Below are 20,822 nucleotides of genomic sequence, written 5' to 3'. Positions count from 1 at the left end.
CAGGAGGCCATGGTTGTTCAGTGTTACCACAAGGTTTGAAGAGTGAGAGAATAATTATCAGGTGATAATTCCTAATGACAATTCTTGGTGGGCTGGCCCCAACTAAAGCTATCCCTGGAAATATCCCTGTTTTTAACTGTGAATTAAAAAGAGAAGTCTAGCAATGCGCTTGTTTTGGCCAGCAGAGGAGGTTGGTTGCTAGCTATAGCAGCTTCAAAAATTAAGCTAAAATCATCAAAATAGAGTTATCCGATCAGTTTCTTCTTCTTCTTCTTTTGTTGTCTCTAGGCAGAGGAAAGTTTAGCTGGCTCACTCATTTGTTAGGAGTTCATAACCAGGCACTAAACTAACAAAAACAAACATATCCAAAGCCAGAACTTGGAAAAATTGTTGCGTGACAGTCTGCAATGGGCTCCACATGACACTCACATGACATTCACAACCTGGAATACTTTTGTGAGAAATTTTGTTTTTTTAACTGTGGACCCTTATGAAGTAAAGGAATATAAATAATCAGGGATTAAAAAAAGACAATCAGACTTCGTTACTGCTTCAAAGGTAAGGGGGTTGTTGTTTTATCAGTCCTCCTTCAGTAAAACAGTTACCATGGTGAAATTATACTTTAAACCATGACTGTCCCCCTTTTTTATTTCATATGTAAAAACATTGGATATTTTAATGACATATTGAAGACCAAACTGGAAATGTCTCCAGTTTTCATTTCAGAAATCTGGTCATCTTTCCTTAGAGTTAATGAAGTGCTGACTGGTTTACAAGCAGAAAGGTGCCCAAACCTTTGCACAATTACTGTTCAATTTTTTTTTTTTTTTTTTAATGATGAAACAAAAAGTGTGTGTAAAAAGAGATAAGGGTGGGAAGGGTTTGGCTTTTTTTGTGCCAAATTAGACATTAAACATTAGAAAATAATAAGATTCTTCTACTGCTCTGGAAATCTAACTTTGCTTTTCAGTCTTGATCACCAGTCAGTTGAAAGGTTGGATTTACTGCTGCAGCTAATGACTTCCTGACATGTCGGTGACCTTTGCAACCTGAACCCCACTTGACCCCCTGACACGAGTTATCACCCGCGGTGTTGATCGAGTTAAAAGAAGAAGCAGAAGAAGAATAATCTCCTTTCCTTTCCCTTCCTTCCACCAAAGCTGCCTGCAGATCTCCTGGAGGCCCGCGGAGGTCGCTCTGCTCTCTGCCGCCTCTCATTCTCTGCTTCTCCGCTACCACTCTTCTCTCCACTCCCCTCATCTTCCCCTCAGATATACTACAGCAGCACGGAGACGGAAAAAAAAAATCTGATCAAGCTTTTCCGGTCTGCTAGCCCTAATTTCCTCTCAAGACCTCTGGCGTTGGAGCTGAGGGGACGCACAGGCAGAGAGGGAGAGAGGGAGAGAGGGAGACACCCTGGGCGAGGAGAAACTGGGGCAATTAACGCGTACCAGCACAACCCCGCACGCCTTTGCACGGTTCCTCTGCGTAGGATAATGCGTCCTGTCGGCGGCGTAATGTGCCCGGAGAGGAGGAGTGTGTGACGGGGAGAGCAGAATGGTTCGGCCGATGGGAGCGCACACGGTTCTCGCCGCGGCCGCTCCGTGCTCTCCCATCCGCGCGTCTCTCCGTCTTCGTGAAGCCGCCACAGCCACAGAGCGCCCGCCGATGCCCGTCCTCCTCTCAGCCGCCCTGCGCGCACCCACCTCCGGGTATTTGTCCGAGTCTTCATTACATAACTCGGCGTCTTTGTCGCTTGCACTGATTTCATTCTCCCACAGCCAGGAGTGAGGAGGATAACCACTTCTTGTTTACCGCCCCAGCAGCAGCAGCAGCAGCAGCAGCAAGCAGCAAGCGGCAGCGGCAGCGGCAGCAGCAGCAGCAGCAGGCGACGACGCGGCGGTGGCGGCAGTCCAAGCAGGATTTAAACCCGGACTGTGCTGCCTTCTGCTGTCGTGGACTGAAGGCACTAGGAGGAGGACACACAAAGGGTGGAAACCTGAGTCGAGCGGTGATGAGAACTCACCCCGAGTGGATTTCGCTGGTGTGCTGCCAGAAGCATCTGGAAAGGATAACACAGGGATACACTCCCCCTTCAGAGGACCAGAGGATAATTCACATCTCAGACATTTCAGTGCTTCAATCCTGTGGCTGCTGAGTGATTCTTTTAGCTTGTGTTTTAATCTGAAATTGGTTTAATAACACTGGCACTTAAAGCCTCTCCTGGGTGGCACAGTTTGGGTTCATAACCAGATTTCCTCCTGGCACCAGTGGGTTTGGACATGTTGGACAACTGTGGCCCTCCTGCATTCAAGACTTGATCAAAGGACAGGAATCATCTTCAAGAAACCACAACAGATCAGTAATCCTGCACGGCGTCCTCGTAGCTATGCAGTGAAGATGTGTGCAGCCAGGTTCAGCGGCTGCCTTAATGGCTGTGCCGAGGAGGCAGTCGGCGGTGGTGCTGCTGGGGCTCCCGGTCCGATCGTGGCCTCCAGGATGCTGGACTGGACAGAAGCAGGTCCCCGCATCCTCCACAGCCTGGAGATGGGCACGGTGATGACCATCTTCTACCAGAAGAAGTCCCAGCGGCCCGAGAGGAGAACGTTCCAGATAAGGCAGGACACACGGCAGATAGTGTGGAGCCGAAACCCTGACAAGATAGAAGGAGAGAGTGAGTATTTACATAAAGGTGTGGATGGATTACTGACGGGAGGGGGCTCCTGGGCGCGGGCACAATGCCCCCTGAATCCCAGGGCCACTGGCCCCGTGCCACAGCCCCTGTGCAAAGTGCCAAAAGTCACAGAGCTCAGTTAAAAGTAGGGAGTCTTACAATCGAGCACAGTAACATTAGCAAACAGAATAACTGCTCTAAGACAGTGTAACATATCTCAGGCTTTCTTTGGTGGTTTCCTTGAATATTTTTGCTGTAGTATTTAATATAATATCTGTGCAGAGGATTGTCAGTGTGGGTCTGCTGAATCTATAGAGATGCAAAATTACTACAATGTGGTGCTTAATGACGACAGGGCGACTCAAAATGATTTTAAGCAGACATGCATCAACCACAAAGAGACATAAATGACAAATGGATGCAAAATGAGCAAAAAGAGACAAAACAACAGTTTCAATCTGGGGCTTTTGCTCCTCCTGTATGTTATGAAGGGTTGGGGGGGGGCGTTTACATATCTGTGCCCATAATCTGTCCATACATAAAAGACAAGGTGCCAACTACATACAGTAAGTGATGTCGCTGTGGTGTCTCGACCAGTGATTCTGGTCACAGATTCTGTATCAGAAGATGCTGGAATGTCAGCAGAGTCCTGACAAGTATCTGAGAACATGCTGATGGATACAGAAACTGAGCACCAGGGAACGGTTCTTCCTTCTTTTAAAACCGGTGGGTCCAAACTTTTTTGTGGCATCTGACCCTTTAGAATAAACAACGGTTGTGAGCAGTTCAACCAACGAGACAGACTTCAGTATCACTGGAGAAATATGGGAGGAAAAAAATGTCATTTTATGTGACAGAAGTTTCCGTTGGCCCCTCATTTTTCCCAGGTGCTCCTGAGGGGCCCTGATGTCCAGGTTGGGAACCTGAATTTCATCCTCCTCCACTGTGCTGGGCCACAGACATGTCAAAATTTCAGCAGATAAAACTTAAACGTATGCATCACTAGGAGTCATTTTGATGAACGTGCACACAAGACGAAGAAACTAAGACTCTGTATCGAACTTTAATACTTTTTTTGGCCCCAACCAGATCATGTCTATAGCATCGAGTATCAAAAAGTGAAGTAGTGGCAGCTGGTTTTGAATGTCCAGTCAGATTCATTGTCTTGTGTAATTTTTTTTTATATGTTGTTTTTCTACTTTCTTTTTCTTATGTTAGTATTTGAGTTTTGTAGGTAAAGGTTTGGATTTTTAAAAGTACAGTCGACAAAATGATCCTAACTCAAGGCCCAGTTACTGGCTTTTTCTCCAGTGTTCAGCACAGTCTTCAATCCTGGATCAAGTTGTAGCAGGTGGTTGTATATGGTATCATATGGTGTATATGTGTCTGAAGTTCCACTCTGCAGTAACTAAGCATTTCTATGACAACTGAGCAGACTCATCGATTCCCCGATGAAGACAAGATGTGGTTGAAAGCTCTGGAAAAGAACTATTAAAATGTAACTTTCGACTTCCAAGATAAAGAATAAACTTTATGCTCAAAACTAGAAAGGCCCTCAGAGAGCGCAGACCTCCGCCAAGGCCAGTGTCAAACAACACACACCAGACTTCAAATCAAATTTACAGTAAATGATTTGGATCTGCTCCCAAATGTAATGGGTTCTTCTCTGGCCCGTGTCCCATCCCTCCCCCAAATTCAGTGCAAATCGGTTCAGTACTTCTTGCGTAATCAGCGAACAAACAGACAAGAGTGAAACATACCCTCCTGCCCTGGGGGTAAAAAGTACTGTTTTGGTATTAGTTCTCAAACTCAGGCATCATATCTGCATTAGTATTGAAATAATTCACATGACAGAGCAAAGATCTCACAAACCTCAGCCTCCAAAACCAAAACTCTCTCTGCGGCTGGACTCTAGAAGAACATGCGTATTAGTTTGTTTTATGCTGTAAAAGTGCAAGAATGAGTATCACTGTATGTGACATATTGCTGTGGTGGGCTGCCCCCCCCCAATCTTGCAGCTGAGGTGCTGTCATGGTGTTCTCAAGCGGACAGACAGATCACGACCCTGTGACCTGAGCTTCCTCCAAGTCAGACTCGCAGTAACTCTCTCCAGGCAGAATAGCGTGCATGCTGCTGCCACATGGGTCCCGAGTCCTCGCCCGGCCTCGAGCTTCCTGTCTGTCTGCCTGACACGCCACGGGCCCGACTGACTGACTGACTGACTGACTGACTGACTGACTGACTGATTGTGGGGCTGAGGTGACTGAGGCAGCTCTGCTGGAGAGGAGTAAAGTGGCAGTGGTGAACTTGAAGCAGTCGGCTGCTATTGTTGTTGCTGTGAACCGGCCTGTGGAGGCTATTGTCTGTGCGCTGGATTTTTTTTGTGGCCAGGGGGAGGATTTGTTACAGTGTCTGTTAGCAGTGAGAAAAGTTACGGCATTTACTGGCATGATAGAGTTTCCTTCTGTCTGCCATGTGTTATCCCAACTCTCTCACTTTATGGTAGCACACTGTAAAAAAAAAAAAAAAGAAAAGAAAGAAAAAAGACTCCACCCGAATGAGATAGAAATAGTTTTTATGGAAGCCCATTTCCACCAGTAAAAGAAAAAATAAGATAAAAAAACACCTTGATTATGTATCATGTAGTTAAAATTATGATCAATGATATGATAAAAAGTCATGATTATGAAATAAAAAGTCGAAATTATGAGAAAAAGTCAAATTATGAGGAAAAGAAAGGTGAAATTATGAGATAAAAAAATCATAATTTTGACTATATCTGATAATTCTGACTTTTTTATCTTATTATCTTGACTGAACAAGATTTTATATATTCATTTTTTAACCAAAGCGTTTTTAATCTTATTTTTTTCTTTTACTAGCAGAAAGGGCTTTCATAAGTTTTACTGAGAAGTTTGTTTTTCCATCACTCCACTGAGGGTGCTTCTTTTTGCTGTTAACAAACTTCTTCTTCTTCTTTTTCACTTTGTCGGTTTTCTACAGCGGCCTCGAGAGCTCAGCACACTGTAACTCACAGAAAACACATGCAAACTAAACGCACTGCAGAGATGATTACAGCTGGCTGCACTTTGCTCATTTACACAGCCTTTTTCTTGCTAAGTCATTAATTGTGGAGAACTAATTTCGAATGTGTGTTTAGTAAAAGGCTAATGCTACAGTTACTGTATGGCAAATATTTTCAGAAATATCTGATCATATCAGCACCCCTGAATTTTTAATGATCTCTCCTTTAGATTTTCAGTGTGTTTCTGTATTTGTTGCATTTGTCAAATTGTCGACTTGTGTTTTTTGCATGTGTGTTATGAAGTTGCAGGGCGTTGAACCCTCAGGGCCACTGTAGGTTTCTCCTCTTCTCCAGTCTTCCCTGTTTTCCTCTCTACGAAAGCTTGGAGACTAATGACCTCTGCACACATGTGGGTGTTATTTCTGCTCAGGGAGCCTTGTCAATTATTTATCCATAATCATAAACCACACAAATGGCGCCTTCGCTAATCCAGCAGGCAGCGCATGCAAGCCTGAGCGTGTACGAAACCACAGCAAACACCTACGCCGCTCAATCACGCACAATCCCACACTGGTGAAAACACTGCTTTCACACAAAACACACACCCAAACACACACATGCTTTCATAACCCACAAATGCCCCTTTACAAACAACCTCCCTCTGGACAAACCCACCAAGTACATTCCAGGAACTCAGTGGGTCTCTCCTTCACTTTATCTCCCACAGCTTCATCTCTCAGCTGCCCACTTCTTTTTCTTCCTTCTCCTCCTCCTCCTCCTCCTCCTCCTCCTCTTCCTCTATCACCACTCCATTTTCCTCCTCCAGCTGTTCTTTCCCAATTTCCTCCGCCCACACATTCACCTTAGCTCCCTTCTCATTTTCAAGATTTTTCCCTGACCTCCCAATTCGCTTTCTCACTCTTTTCTTTCACTTTCTTTTTTAGTTTCAGGGTCACTCATCTGATACTTTGGTCTTTTTGTTCTGGAGAAATCTCACTCATGTATATCTAATGACCCCCTCCCCCCCCCCCCCCCCCGCCCCCCCCTCCCCCCCCCCCCCCCCACCGCTTGGCGGACTCCCTCCCCCCTCTCACCTCCGCCTTCTCTCCTGCTTTTCCTTCCTTTTGTTTTTGTTGCCTGAAACATTTTTTGCTACTGTTTGCTTTAAAATGAAGTTTCTCCCTCACTTTTGCTACACGCACTTCAGACCAGTGTTTTTCTTTTGAGATGAGCGCTTTGCAAACACTGGGGCATTAAATCCTGAGGCACAGGAAGTGTGGGGTTATCAGGGAGTGTCTCTCTTCCTGTCTCAGATTGAAGGACTCAAAACAAAAGGCCCAGCATCTTCTGCAGGAAGCTAAGACATGGACCACAAATGAGGCGCTGGATGCCATTGATTCTCAAAGACTTAATTAAAGTAGGGCTGCAACTAACAATTATTTCTCGACTTATTTATTAGTTGTTTGGTCTGTAAAACATAGGAAAATGGTGACAAATGAACATAATAACTTCCCAGAATAGCTTTTTGTATTCGACCAATAGACCAACCCAAAAATATTTAGTTCACCGCAACAGAAGATGAAGCTGAAACTATCAAATGTTTTTGCTTAAAAAGTGACGTAAACGATTAAGTGATTATCAGAAAAGTTAATAGCAAATTAACTTTCTTTTGATCAGCTAATTGATTCACTGTTTTCTCTCTTATTTAAGCACGATTAGGGTTGAACAAAACTTAGTTGTGAAATAGACCTTGGTTTTGTAAACAGAACTTAACTATTTAAACCAAAAATAAATATCACAGTGATAATTAAGGTCTTCCAAAACAATCAATGTATACATTGTTAAAGAAATGAATGCTGATAAAAAAAAAAAAATCAGGAGTAGCTACATGTCTTGCATACCGCATCCTGCTATCCAAACTTTCTCATATGGGCAACTCGGGCAAAACGCATCCCACCTCACTGAGTGATTTCTTTCAATGTTTTCATGACAGGGACAAACATTCNGATTAGGGTTGAACAAAACTTAGTTGTGAAATAGACCTTGGTTTTGTAAACAGAACTTAACTATTTAAACCAAAAATAAATATCACAGTGATAATTAAGGTCTTCCAAAACAATCAATGTATACATTGTTAAAGAAATGAATGCTGATAAAAAAAAATTAGGAGTAGCTACATGTCTTGCATACCGCATCCTGCCATCCAAACTTTCTCATTTGGGCATCTCGGGCAAAACACATCCCACCTCACTGAGTGATTTCTTTCAGTGTTTTCATGACAGGGACAAACATTCACTTGCCCCTCCTCCTTTCAACATGTATGTTGAACTGCTTCTCATATCACTTCTACAGAGATGACACCCAACTATACCTTTCATTCCCATCAGACGACCATTTGGTCTCAGTGCGGATCTCACCTTGTGTGTCTTAGACATATCCACATGAATGAAGGAACCCCACCTTCAGCTGAACCTCTCTAAGACTGAAGCCTTGGTCATTCTGGACAAAAAGTCTCTCCATCACGATATCAACATCAAAATTGTCTCTTCATCCTACCCAGAACAAATTTACGAGAAACTTGGGTGTCATGATTGATGACCAGCTCNCTTCATCCTACCCAGAACAAATTTACGAGAAACTTGGGTGAATGGATAAAATGGAGACGAACCCTAACCCCAGGAAGAGAAGAGAGAGAGAGATAGATTTATCTAGCTAACATCAAGTTGGATAGACTTTTACTACCTTTAATACCAGGACAAATCCAGGTGAGCCACATCGGTGGGCCAGTGGAGCATCAAAAAATTTATAAAGTTTTAAATTGTTTTTTTTTTTTTTTTATTAATATGAATGAATCGGTTTGGCGAACGTCAATGTACTCCTGAAAATCAGCGGTTTTATCTCCCTAATTCGGTAAATACTGGCAACTATACAATCACTACTTCTATACTTCTATATGATAAATCCAATGTCTATACTGAAACTGAACTTTTATGCAAGTTTTATGTATGAGGTGAAAGTTCTTCAATGATTAGTCGACACTAATCCAGATTTAGAGTCAGTCCTAGTTGGTGAAACCCACTTTTTGCAACTCAGCTACTCCCCACTGCTTATTATTAACATTATTTCACAACTTTTCATCCACCCCATCTCTAACCTCTTCTTTTTCATTCCTCTTTCTCTCTGCCTTTGCATTTCTGTGACTTACTGTAAAACCCTCCATGCCATCTGGCCGGGAGTGATGTCACCAGCTGTACCAGGAACAGTTTTTTTCACTGGAAGTGCACTGCAATTATCAACGGCTGGTGGTTTTCAGGTCAGCAGTGCACACAACTGCTCAGACTGACTGACTGAGTTTCATTCAATCTGAGCAGTTTCTGTGTAGCACCGAGAAACGTGGTGAGTTTAAGAGCTTCTCTGATGAAAGAGACGGACGTTAATGTAACGTCCTGTAAAGGAGGCATCTCTGCTGTTTTTATTTCCACAAGGCTGTTGACAGTATCTTATACTCTGATGTCTCTCCAGTTGGCCCTCAGTGTCATCTCCCCTCACCTCTCCCCTCCTGTTATGTTCATCAAAGTTTACATCAGGCCGCTCTCCAGAGCAGTTCCCTGTCTTTATCTCAACCATGTTTACAGCCTGGACCAGGATTAAAGGCCACAGTGGGAGGAATCACACTAAGTGTGTGTGTGTGTGTGTGTGTGTGTGTGTGCTCAGTCTTTTCTATGCGCTCTTCTTATCTATCAGTGTCTGTGTTGTGGGGTAAGACAGGCAGGGTGTGTGCGTGTTAAAAGAGTCATGCAGAGCGAAGTGTGACGTTTGGCGAGCTGTTTGTCTTATTGTCCAACGTCCAGACTAAATGGCAGGAAGTAATAAAGGGAGAGACCAGAGACACAATAAATACATTTTTTCTGGGTATTTTTAATATTAGTGTGAGAGGGAAATGAGTCAGTTTGTCCACAGCTAACGACTGGATAACGTTGGATACCAGCAGATTACTTGTTTCCAAAAATGCACCAAAGCTATTGTTTAGATCCAGTAATGTTTTAACAGTGGTGAGGTACACGGAGGAAATATGACAAAAACATGTAACCAAGGAATGTGTGCTTGCATGTATTTGATTGGCCGACACAGTGGGTTACCAGGTGATGTCAAGTTGACATCAAACTTTTTTTTTTTAAGTTATATTTTTGGGCATTTTTGCCTTTATTCGGACAGTACAGTGAGAGATAGACAGGAAATTCAGGGAGGGAGAGAGGGGATGACGTGCAGCAAAGGGCGGCAGGTCGGATTGGAACCCATGGCCGCTGTGGTTAGGACTAAGTCTTGATGGTACCCGCGCTACCTGGTGAGCCACCGGGGCGTCCCTGAAATTTAAATTTTTAAGAAACTCTTTGGAAATGAACCAGAGGATGTATTTTATATTTTCTTACTGTCGACACGTCCAATGAAAAGACCAAAACCAACCATGTCTTAATCCGTCTCTCAGTGCTGTTCTGACTCCCCTACCCTGTCTCTGTCATTGGTTCCTACCACAGATGTTTGGCTCACAAATATGTACTTTCATTTGAAAAAAAAAAGCAAACTGTCTGTAAAACAGCTGCTCACTGTAGCTTTTAGCAAACAAACAGGAAGAAATCTTCCAATAGTTGGGGACTATTTCCAGCGGCGGATTAATCCACATTTGGTGCTTTACTTATTATTGCCAGTAGTGTGTTCATGCTAATGAAGGGGTGTGTAACCCAGTTCAACACTGTGGCTCATTGACGTGTTTTTAATAGTTTTTGGAAACAGTGGAGCTCTATGGTTCGGAGAAAGAACATATATCAATAAGTAGTTGGATTAAATTTGTGTTGGTTTTGTTTTTTAACTGGATTTGTTGCCAATAAGAAAATACTTTAACTCATCAGGTAGTTATTATGCCACAGACTGTATTTGAAGGAATTGGTGCAGGTCATCTTTAGGTGAGAGGTCAGACAGTTTCAGTTACGTGTTCCTCTACCCCCCCTCCCCCCCCCCCCCCCCCCCCCCCCCAGTAAAGTATGGACACGTTTCCATCTGAAGATAATGGCGTTTTCTCTTAATCTCATGCCAAACGTGCTGCCTGTCATCTCCACATGCAGGAGCCTCAGATAGGAACCAGATTTCTCCTCTTGGCTTTTCGATTCAGGATTATAAAGAACCTGCTGAGGACGGCTCGCTTTGTCTCCAGTAAAACTCCAACATTCTTGGATTTTTCCCTTTAGGCCCTTCTGTTGTCCTCCTGTTGGACTGACGACTTTGTCCCCAGAGGGAAATGTTGGTATCACATAGGAAAACGTCTCTATTCTCTCCAGTATTCCTGTTTTCATCTGGCTGGAGTTTGGAAAAGAGAATGTGTATGTGTGTATGCTATATTAGGTATTTGGTGTGTGAATGCCAGAGCATCTGTGAGTGCATGTTTATGTGTGTTTGCACAAGACATGTGTTATGTCAATAAGCCGGGGTTTTCTTTGTGGGTGTGTCGACTGGTACAAGTGTCAAAGTGGAGTCCAGCGTTTACATCATCCTCTGTGGTCAGTCACCCGACTTCACCACTCTGTTAACTGTTAACCCTTCTCCTGCAGCAGAAGCTTTCGCTTACTGTTGTGAATCAGCCATTGAGCATTGAGACATGTGGACAAAACCTGCCACAAGTGCAGATTTTAATCATTCAAATGTTATTTCTGTCTTTCTTTTCTATCTACTTTCTGTCAAGTAGAAATGAGACTGTTCCCTGTAAAAAAAAAAAATCAGGTTTGGACACACAAACAAATATTCAGATGTATTTTCAGATTCTGGATGTTGTTTGACAAAAACAAAACTTATAAAGCGAAATAAAGAAAAAAATGCAGCTGAGTTTGAGCTTGAAATTAAAAAATGCTGCCTTAAAAAAACCTTAAAATCATCTTATAATAAAATCATATCCAGCAAGTCATCTTAAACAGCACTCACCACTGTGTTGAATGTCTTTCTAGAATCTTCAAAGTCTCTCTTCAACATCTGGATAAAAACATAAAAAAAAAATTAAAAAAAATTTAAACCCCAAATTCCCAAAGTTACCACGTTTTTTCTGATCCAAACAAAGATGGCCGCTGTAAATGACACTCCATATTGTTTTATACTTTCATACAAAATTGCACATTAAAAATGTTCTTGTTATGTACAAAACAAGCAAGGTTGTGTCATTATCTGTTAAAAATCCTTGTTTTATTGTGTGATGGACAGAAAATTTTTTCTTCAGATGGTCAGAAACACATTTGAAGATTCTGTAAATACCTTTAAAACCGTGGTCAACTCCAACGGCCAATGTATTTCAAAGATGGCTGGTTATTTATTTTTCAGAAAACTGACTGACTGAGAGGCACAAACTGAAGCTAGTGGACAAACTACCTCCATAAACACAAGTTTAATAATATAAACTTAGTAGAATAAAGTTAATACAACTATTACTAATGAATACAAGAGCAGACTGAGGAGAATTAACAACATTCACTTTGGTCTTTTCAAATTCAGTTGTTTTACCATTTAAAGTGACTTTGTTCCATCAGATGTTTCTCAGCTTTAAAGGTTTTGTGATTCTTTCTCCAGAGAAATGTGAAGTAAAGTTGCAGAAAGTGACTATTTGTTTGGCTGCTGCTGCAGACATTCAGTAGCATCCTGCCACCACCGACAGCTGAGATGTGTGTGTGTGTGTGTGTGTGTGTGTGTGTGTGTGTTTTTTTGGACTCTCACACACAGTCCATTTGTTCGGCTCTCCGGCAGCAGATTTCTGTGTGTTTGGCAGGGAAATGAACAACGAGCCAAAGTGTGATTTATGGTGGTGAATATTTGTGTTCGTGCAACACTATCCTTCCTTCCTTCCTCTCTCCCTCCAGTCGACATACGAGAGATCCGGGAGCTGCGGTTGGGGAAGGGCTCCCGTGATTTTGAGCGCTACCCGGAGGAGGCTCGTAAACTGGACTCTGCCCACTGCTTCATCGTGCTCTACGGCCTGGAGTTCCGCCTCAGGACGCTCAGTGTGGCCGGTCAGTGTGTGGATATACTGCACTGTATACTGTGTTTTTAAAAGGTTAAAGGTCATACAGCATCCCTAGTTCTTTTGACCAAAATCTGATCAGTTCATATAATGATCTAAATCTTCATACGTCTCTTTATTTCTCTTAAAACATTTGTCTTATTGTCAAATTTCCCATGAGAAGCGCAAAACCAGCAATGTGTTAGTTCATCTCTGGGCTCTCAATTTTTGGGGACTACTTTCAGTGGCGGATTAATCCAGATTTGATGCTCTAGTGACTCTGACTCTGTCTCAACTTCATTTCCATTACAGCCTTTGTTTTTGTGTGTTTATAGCAACATTCAGATCATCAGTTTTTTACAGAAAAATGAGACGATGCCGGTGTAACAAATGGTCAGAAGTCTACTTATAAAACATGACCTTCGCTCCTTCTTCCTCTGTCACTTTGCAGCCTTCAGTGAGGAGGAGGTCAACATGTGGATCACTGGTCTCAACTGGCTGATGGCTGACACCCAGAGAGCGCCGGCGCCGCAGCAGATCGACAGGTGGGTGCGTCCGTCGGAGCCGCCGGTTTAGTCTCGGACTCGAATCGGGTTTAAGTGGCTAGAAACACTCGTTGGATCACACCTCTCTGACATCAGAAGGCTATTTTTGGCAAAGTTTTCTAACCTTCCAAAACGGTCTCACTCTCAGTTCATGCAGCAGTTATCCAGATGTGCAGAGCTGACGCAGTAAGCAGGATTTGAATGAGCATCTTTGAGGAAGAACTGCTCAAAAATTATTTATTTATTTATTTATTTGGTGAAGCAAGATAAAGACAGTGATAAAGTGATAACATAAGATAATGTAACGTAACGTAACATGATGGCATACACTACAGGGAACATATATGATAAATATAATAAAATAAAATAAAATATAAATATAATAAATAATATATGAATATAATTTATATTTAACTCCATATTTAGCTAGTTCTTCCCCATGCCGAGTAGTTCAAAAATTATTTGCTGCTATCCCCAGTTTGGACACATCCTGCCTCTCTGTATGACCACTCACTTTTCATCCAACTTCCAACAGTTAATTCCAAGCGTACCTGGCCCTTTAAGTCCTCGATATTCAAGAGTTTGTCTCAGATAGCTGTGTAGTAATAAGGATAATGATAATCTTTATTTATAGTGTCTTTCAAAAGAAAAGTTACAAACTTGGATAAATGGAGTTTTAGAAACTTCATTAACAGTGAGAAAGGTGAAATTGAAATTCCAATACTAATAAATAAAATACATTAAGATAAAATAGTGAGAGAAGACATTACCAAGCATCACTGAGATGTTTATTTGTGTGTTTATGAAGCAGCTGGCTCTCTCCTACACCCTTTGCATGTGATATCTGGTCGCATCAGAAGAAGCAGCGATCTGGAGACCTGGGAGGAAGTCGCTGGTCGGGAGGAGAGGACAAATATTTGTTTAGGGCTGAAAATATTTACTCCAGATGAATGTGCGGAGGCAGGTCCTGGCTTCCGTGGCAAGAGTGGGAGAACAGAGAGAGGTTGTGAGGGTGTGTGGGAGAAAGACAAGAGTTTTGTTGTTGACATAATGTGAGCGGTATATGTTTGGAAATAGGCAGCGGAAATGAAAATTGCTAATTTAGTCTGTTTATGATGGTTGTGTAAACTGTTTGGGGAATGGATTCATGGGCTGAAAGGCCCCTAATTCAAAGTTCAGTATCTCAGTATTTTCAGCATCTACCTGCAAAGTCAAACGTCAAACTGAAATTTTAATTGTCCTAATTTTTGGTGTAATAATCTAATAATACTGCAAAGTTTTTGGACGATCAACATCTGCAAGGACCCGTAATGCTCCTGAGTTTTTATTCCACAAGCAGAATAGAAGCTAGTTAGCCTAGCTCTCTAAAGTTAGCATAGATTCCCGCTGGACTGAATGTTATTTCAACACCTGCCGAGTCATCAGCAGCTCCCAGGCACCCGATGCTGTGTACAGTTTGGATTATAGAGAGGAGGTTGTCTCTCGTTCTTGGTGATTTGGATCACAACAAGTTGTATTTGTACAGGTGGAGGTTACACAATTTTAGGTGATTCATACTTGGATCAACACCTGTGCTGGAAAATAATGGGTTCTTTGATTAAAAGACATCCTTATGACTCCCATGGTGCATATCAAGAAACAGCCAATCACAGAGTTGAAAGGCTGTGACATGCACCTCTAACAGGTGGTTGAAGCTAAAGATTATGATGTTGTGGAAACTGATCAAGAATCTGCAGATTAATGGTCCCATGTTTTACACTTTTCCTGTGTTTTATTTGAAGGGTTGATCCCTAAGAAGATATGTAATGTATGTAAACAATGTAGTTTTACATCTCCTCTCTCAGGCCTCTCTCTGAAGCTCTAGTAACAACAGGTCACTGAGCCAATCAGAAGAGAGGAGGCTGACTGTTTTCCGAGTGGTCCAATAAAAATATAGCAGATTTCAGATAAACCAAATTCTGCAAGGTTGGATGGTGGGTCCAGTCGGGTGGGGCTTGGAACATGGCTGAGGACGGTGACTGCTTTGTTGTGACATCACAAAGTTACAGAAACCTTGACGGCTGGTTTTAAGGCTCTGAATTTAAGTGTCTGAATACAGGATGTGTGCATTTCTCTGTGGACTGAGCACTTTGATACTTTCACAGTATTAATATAGAACCTAGACCTGCTTTATAATCAAATGACAAATGGACATATACCTTTAGACTATATGGAGCTTTACCAAATTACCAATTTACTTTTGGATTCTTGGTCAATTTTGGATCAATATCAGAACTGTGGCGTCTTGTTTTAAATCCGCTACTGCTCTTGCTTCCTGCATCTGACTGTTCTTTTCCATAGCAGCCATCGCCCAGGCCCTTGGGTAATGTAGTGTTTAAACATGTCTGCCATTTCTGTTAAGTATCTGTTTCTCTGTTAAGTATCATTGATCATAGAAAAACGCAGCTGGACAGCAGTGGCATGATGAGAGACAAACACTGAGACGCTGATTTCCTCAGGACACTTCTCTAGTTCGACTTTAATCTAAGTAATAATTGCTTGTTTTTCTCCCTCCCCCCCTCCCTCCCTCTGTAGGTGGCTGAGGAAACAGTTTGAAGTCATGGACAGGAGCCACGAGGGCAGGTATGTGACAAACGCCACAAACACTTCAACACCCAATTGTTTTTATTCCTCCGCACCAGTGACAGTCGGAGCCTGAGACATATTGTTTTCAGATTGTCTGTCCTTCCCATTCTTGTGGACATGATATCTCAGTAACACATTGAAGGAATTTCTTCAAATTTGGCACAAACATTCACTTCGACTCAAGGATGATGAACTAATTATATTTTGGGGGTCAAAGGTCAAAGGGCAAGGGCGTGGTGACCTCACAAAACACTGTATTGGCCTTGTGAACACAATATTTCCGTAACTAATTTCTTCAAATTTGGTACAAACGTTCACTCCGACTCAAGGACAAACTGATTAGGTTTTGGTGGCTAAAGGTGAAAGGTCAGGGTGACCTCACAAAACATGATTTTGGTCTTTTGAACGCAATATCTCCAGAACTCCTCAAGAGAATCCCTTCAAATCTTGCACAAATGTCCCCTTGGACTGGAGGACGAACTGATTAGATTTTCGTAGTCAAAGGTCAGAGGTCAAGGTCACAGTGACCTCACAAAACACTTTTTAGCCATTACTCAAGACTTCACCCAGCAATTATGACAAAATTTCACACAAATGGTTCATATTTTATATGATTCTGGACGAACAGGGATGTAACCTGAAAGTAGTCAGAGTGGCGGAGGGATACAACCACGAGGCGGTGATTCTAGTATTTACAGCAGCCTGTGATGGATGCTCATTGGCCTCACGCAGCAGGTGGAAAGTGGAAAGGTGAAACCAGATCCAGATGTCATCAAAGAGTTTGTTACCCCCCCCCCTCTGTCGGGGATCTGCCCTGACCCTAACTGAGCCGCCACATCTCACACACCCGCAGGGTCGTTCTCTCTCCTGTGCTCTTGTTAATAAGTCGAGGCTTCTGTTTGGGTGGAAGCAGCTCCAGGACAAACAGCCTGCCCCTGCCTGATAAGGAGCAGGAAGTGATGCGATGGGCTGGGAGAGGACAACTTCCTGTCTCTTGTGAAAATAGTAACAGTAACAGTAGCTAGACAGACGGAAGAGGGAGGAGAGGCGAATCAGACCTGGCAGTGACAGCAGTCGGTCGTTGACCCCGAAAGATCCTCTCTCCGCCTCAGAGCATCGACCTGGATTTTTTTTTTTTTCCTACCTGCCTTTTTTGCTTCCTTCCTCATTCTGTTACTGACGGCTCATGGTGGCGTGTGTTTTCTTAATCAGCTGAAGTGATTATCCATGTGCTGTTTGTCCTAGAAAAAAAAATGTAGAAGTAAAGACATCAGCAACTCCACAGAAGCAACTACTTATCTGCAAATATACCCCAAAATAATCTCCACAGAATCTGTTTATTCGCAGATCTGGTGCTTTCAGTGGTGAGGGAGTTGCCGATTTCAAAATTTCCATATTTTAGGAGCGTTTTAAAGACTTATCATCTGTGTCGGCTTTAAAAGTTGAGGTTAAAAGTTTGTGGAAACAGCCCAACTTTGACAACAAAGTTCTGGGCAGACTCCCATCTGCTGCTGAAGATCATGTAACATGAGTGAAGGCTTCCGAGCGGCTACTAAATACATTTGTCGAATCCTGTTTCAATGAGGTTAACGCGATTTGACGCAAAGCCAGACGTCAAAAGAGTCAGAAGCTTTTGGAAAATGATGTTTAAAAAGTCGATTTTTTTTTTTTTTTTAACCTAATTTTTTAAAGTGGGTTCTGAGGATTTACTCTTCATTTTTTAAGGAGTTTATTCTACATTTGAAAACTGTTTTTCAAGCACTTCTTTACTGGAGGAAGCCATTTGTTGCACTGTGACAGGATTCAACTTATGTAAAACTAATCAACATGAGTAAACCAAAGCAGTTTCATTTCTAAACAGAGGCTCAGTGACGTCTTAAAACAGCTGCTCATTTTATTTATGGTGCTTTTACATAGTTAAAACAGACGGCGCATACTCAAATAATATGGACAAATACAGGACAATAAATGAATAAATCTCAAATATGATAATAACAAACCCCTCCCCTGCAGGAAAAATAATCATAAAGCTAAATAAAGTGAGGGCTGTATCCTCAGTAATATCTAAACATCTTCACTGCTTACATCAAGAAAGGTGCAAGATTATGCAACACCGAGGGGATAGAACTATTGATCTATATGCTATATATCTATGTGCTAGATCTATATGCTCAAGAACAGTAGACAGTTCATTCCTCAGCCTCTCTACGTGTGGGACTCCTATCAGTTCGCTGCTCACTGTAGTTTCTATCAAACACAGTGGAAGAGGAAATAGTGCATTTGGTGGGGACTATTTTCAGATGCGGATGAATCAACATTTGGTGCTCTAGTGAGTATTTGGGGGCAGCAGGACGATGTGTTTATGGTGACAAAGGAACATGTCACAGTGCAACAGTGATGTGTTTATAGTTTTTAGAAACGCTGGGGCTCTGTGGCCCTGAGATATCAGATGGATCAGACTCAGGGTGCATTCACTCTTGGTTTTAGAAGACATAATATAATGATAATAATGGTCTATATTTATACAGCACTTTTCTTAACCCACGTTCCAAAGTGCTTCACACAGGGGCAGCAAAATAACACATGCAGGTAATATAAGGCAACAGTTAAAACAAGCAGATCAGAAATACAATTAAAATGAAGTAAAAAGGGGAAAAGCTCTGTGATAAAAGTTTGTCTCAAGAAGAGCTTTAAGAGAGGTCACTGATTCTGCTCGGCCGATTTCCTCACGCAGCTCGTTCCAGAGATTCAGGCTCTGACTGTTAAACCTCCGCTACCTCTGGTTTTTAGCTTTCGCTGCCTCAGGAAAAGACTAAAAGACCTCTGCCCGAGGATCTCAGGCTACGAGCTGGTTCATATGCTGTTAAGAAGTCAGATATATAGCATGGATAGAGGAGCTTTAAAAGTCAACAGTAGAATCTTAAAATCAATTCTAAAACGTACTGGGAGCCAGTGCAAGGAGGATAGAATGATGATGTGGTCACTTCTCCTGGATCCTGCTAAAAGCTCTGTTCAGTCTGGAGCTGATTAATAGATTTGTGGTCGAGGCAGGTGAAGAGGCTGCCGCAGGAGTCGAGGCGTGAGGAAATAAAAGCTTATAAAATTGTCTCTGTGTCTTTAAAAGATAAAATAGATTGAATTTTGAATATAGACTACACAGGTTTTATTGTGTGCTGCTCAAAATTTAGTATCTCCTTATTTCCACTGACTCCTGCTGATCCTAAACTATGAAAACAATGAAAATCTTCGTATCCAGTTCCAGACATCGACTCTTCAGACCGAACAGCGCCATCTCCTGGTGAAAATACATGAAACGTCTGGCTCCTTCAGAACAAACTCTAAACAACCATTATCTGTCTTTAGGATTATCCAGTTTATTTTAGTTTTTCTCATGTTTTTTCCTCTCCTGTTTCCAGTATCACAGTGAAGGACGTGAAAACTCTGCTGCCTCAGATCAACTACAGAGTCCCCAACATGCGTTTCCTCAAAGACAAGCTACAGGTTTCATCACATCCTCTCAGTTTAATAACAAAGCTCCTGTTCCTCTTTGAGTCTCCTCTCCTGGTTTCTCTGACGCTGATCTGTGTCACACTGACAGGAGGTGGAGGCCCGCAGCGACCTGTCGTACCCCCACTTTGCACAGCTGTACCGGACACTGATGTTTGACGCACAGAGGAGCGTGAGTGTGTCAGATTTGGTTTTGCACACAAACACACACACACAAACACACACACACACACACACACACACACACACACACACACACACACACACACACACACACACACACACACACACACACACACACACACACACACACACACACACACACACTAATAAACACTCACAGAACGGTGGAAGAAGTACTCAAATCCTTTACTTAAAGACAAGTAGTTAAAGAAAACTCAGTACCACTTTACAATAAGACTCCCCTGATAAAGGATTAATGAATGGTTTATAACTAGTTTATTAATTAGCTTGTTAACACTTTATAAATATTTATAAGCTGTTATAACACTTTAGATAGAAAGGGTAACAGTGAGCTGTTGCTTGCTAAATAGTGAGCCCACATGTATCTGTACTGTTCAGCCTCATATGTCATTAGTTACTGAGCTTCCTCTGTTTTCTCCATCCTCCAGCATTTGTACCTGCTGCCTCATCACATGTTTGTTAAGTTACTAGTAATGAATCACCGTCAGCATCTTAACGGTCGAAAAGGTTTCATTTGGCAGATCAAATTATGGCAGATCAAATGACCAGGTGTATGCTCTAAGGCCTTGGCAATAATGTTTACCTTGACATTTATTAATGAGCTACTATTATTTATAACTGGTAACTATAAGTGTTAAGCATTAACTAGATGTTGCCAAATAGACAGTCTGCATCAATGTATGAAAACTGTTATAACTTGTTCATAATTGTTTATTTATGATTTAGAAAGTGTTAACAACTGAATTAATAACCTAATTATAAACTATTTATAAATCCTTTATAAGGGTTGTCTTATTGTAAAGTGGCACGGAAAACTCCACTACAACCAAAACATAATTTTCCCCCCAGAATCACCATAATAAAATCTGTTTCTGGCCTGAAAACTCACTTTATTTGATCACATTAACGCAAAGACCTTGAAAACAGGGATGCTGAGTGAGATCAGCTGATCCACAGCCGATACCGATCATTTTTGGCATGCGTACGTCATATCAGTCTCACACACTTTGTAAAAGTCTGCTTCTCTCAGCCGCAGACACCAGAGAACTAACCACAAGTCATCGGTTTTAAGGTGATCAGCCACAAGGAGCATTTATGCCGATCTACCGATCACGTCTTTTTAATGAAAATCGCCGGTCGATCAGTCAGAGCATCCCCTACTTGTAAAATGTTAAAAAATAGTTGTGCTAATTGATCAGTGGCATCAAA

The 20,822-nt window shown here is 42.1% G+C and overlaps 1 protein-coding gene across 1 annotated transcript in view; it reads left to right on the top strand.

Moving 5' to 3' along the window:
* The first annotated feature begins 2,400 nt into the window (after window positions 1-2,400).
* Window positions 2,401-20,822, top strand: part of LOC111227542 (1-phosphatidylinositol 4,5-bisphosphate phosphodiesterase gamma-1-like) — a 47,614-nt gene continuing 29,192 nt past the window's right edge. Inside the window, exons 1-6 of the mRNA XM_022753076.1 lie at window positions 2,401-2,674; window positions 12,593-12,742; window positions 13,184-13,277; window positions 15,852-15,899; window positions 19,319-19,403; window positions 19,501-19,581. Of these exons, the coding sequence (XP_022608797.1) occupies window positions 2,401-2,674; window positions 12,593-12,742; window positions 13,184-13,277; window positions 15,852-15,899; window positions 19,319-19,403; window positions 19,501-19,581 (732 nt within the window). The remainder of the gene's footprint in view (window positions 2,675-12,592; window positions 12,743-13,183; window positions 13,278-15,851; window positions 15,900-19,318; window positions 19,404-19,500; window positions 19,582-20,822) is intronic.

This window comes from Seriola dumerili, unplaced genomic scaffold (assembly GCF_002260705.1).
Source record: "Seriola dumerili isolate Sdu_G_001 unplaced genomic scaffold, Sdu_1.0 BDQW01000189.1, whole genome shotgun sequence".
In the NCBI taxonomy this organism is placed as follows: domain Eukaryota; kingdom Metazoa; phylum Chordata; class Actinopteri; order Carangiformes; family Carangidae; genus Seriola; species Seriola dumerili.
The sequence above is the reverse complement of the archived record's forward strand: the minus strand, read 5'-3'. Positions and strand labels throughout refer to the sequence as shown.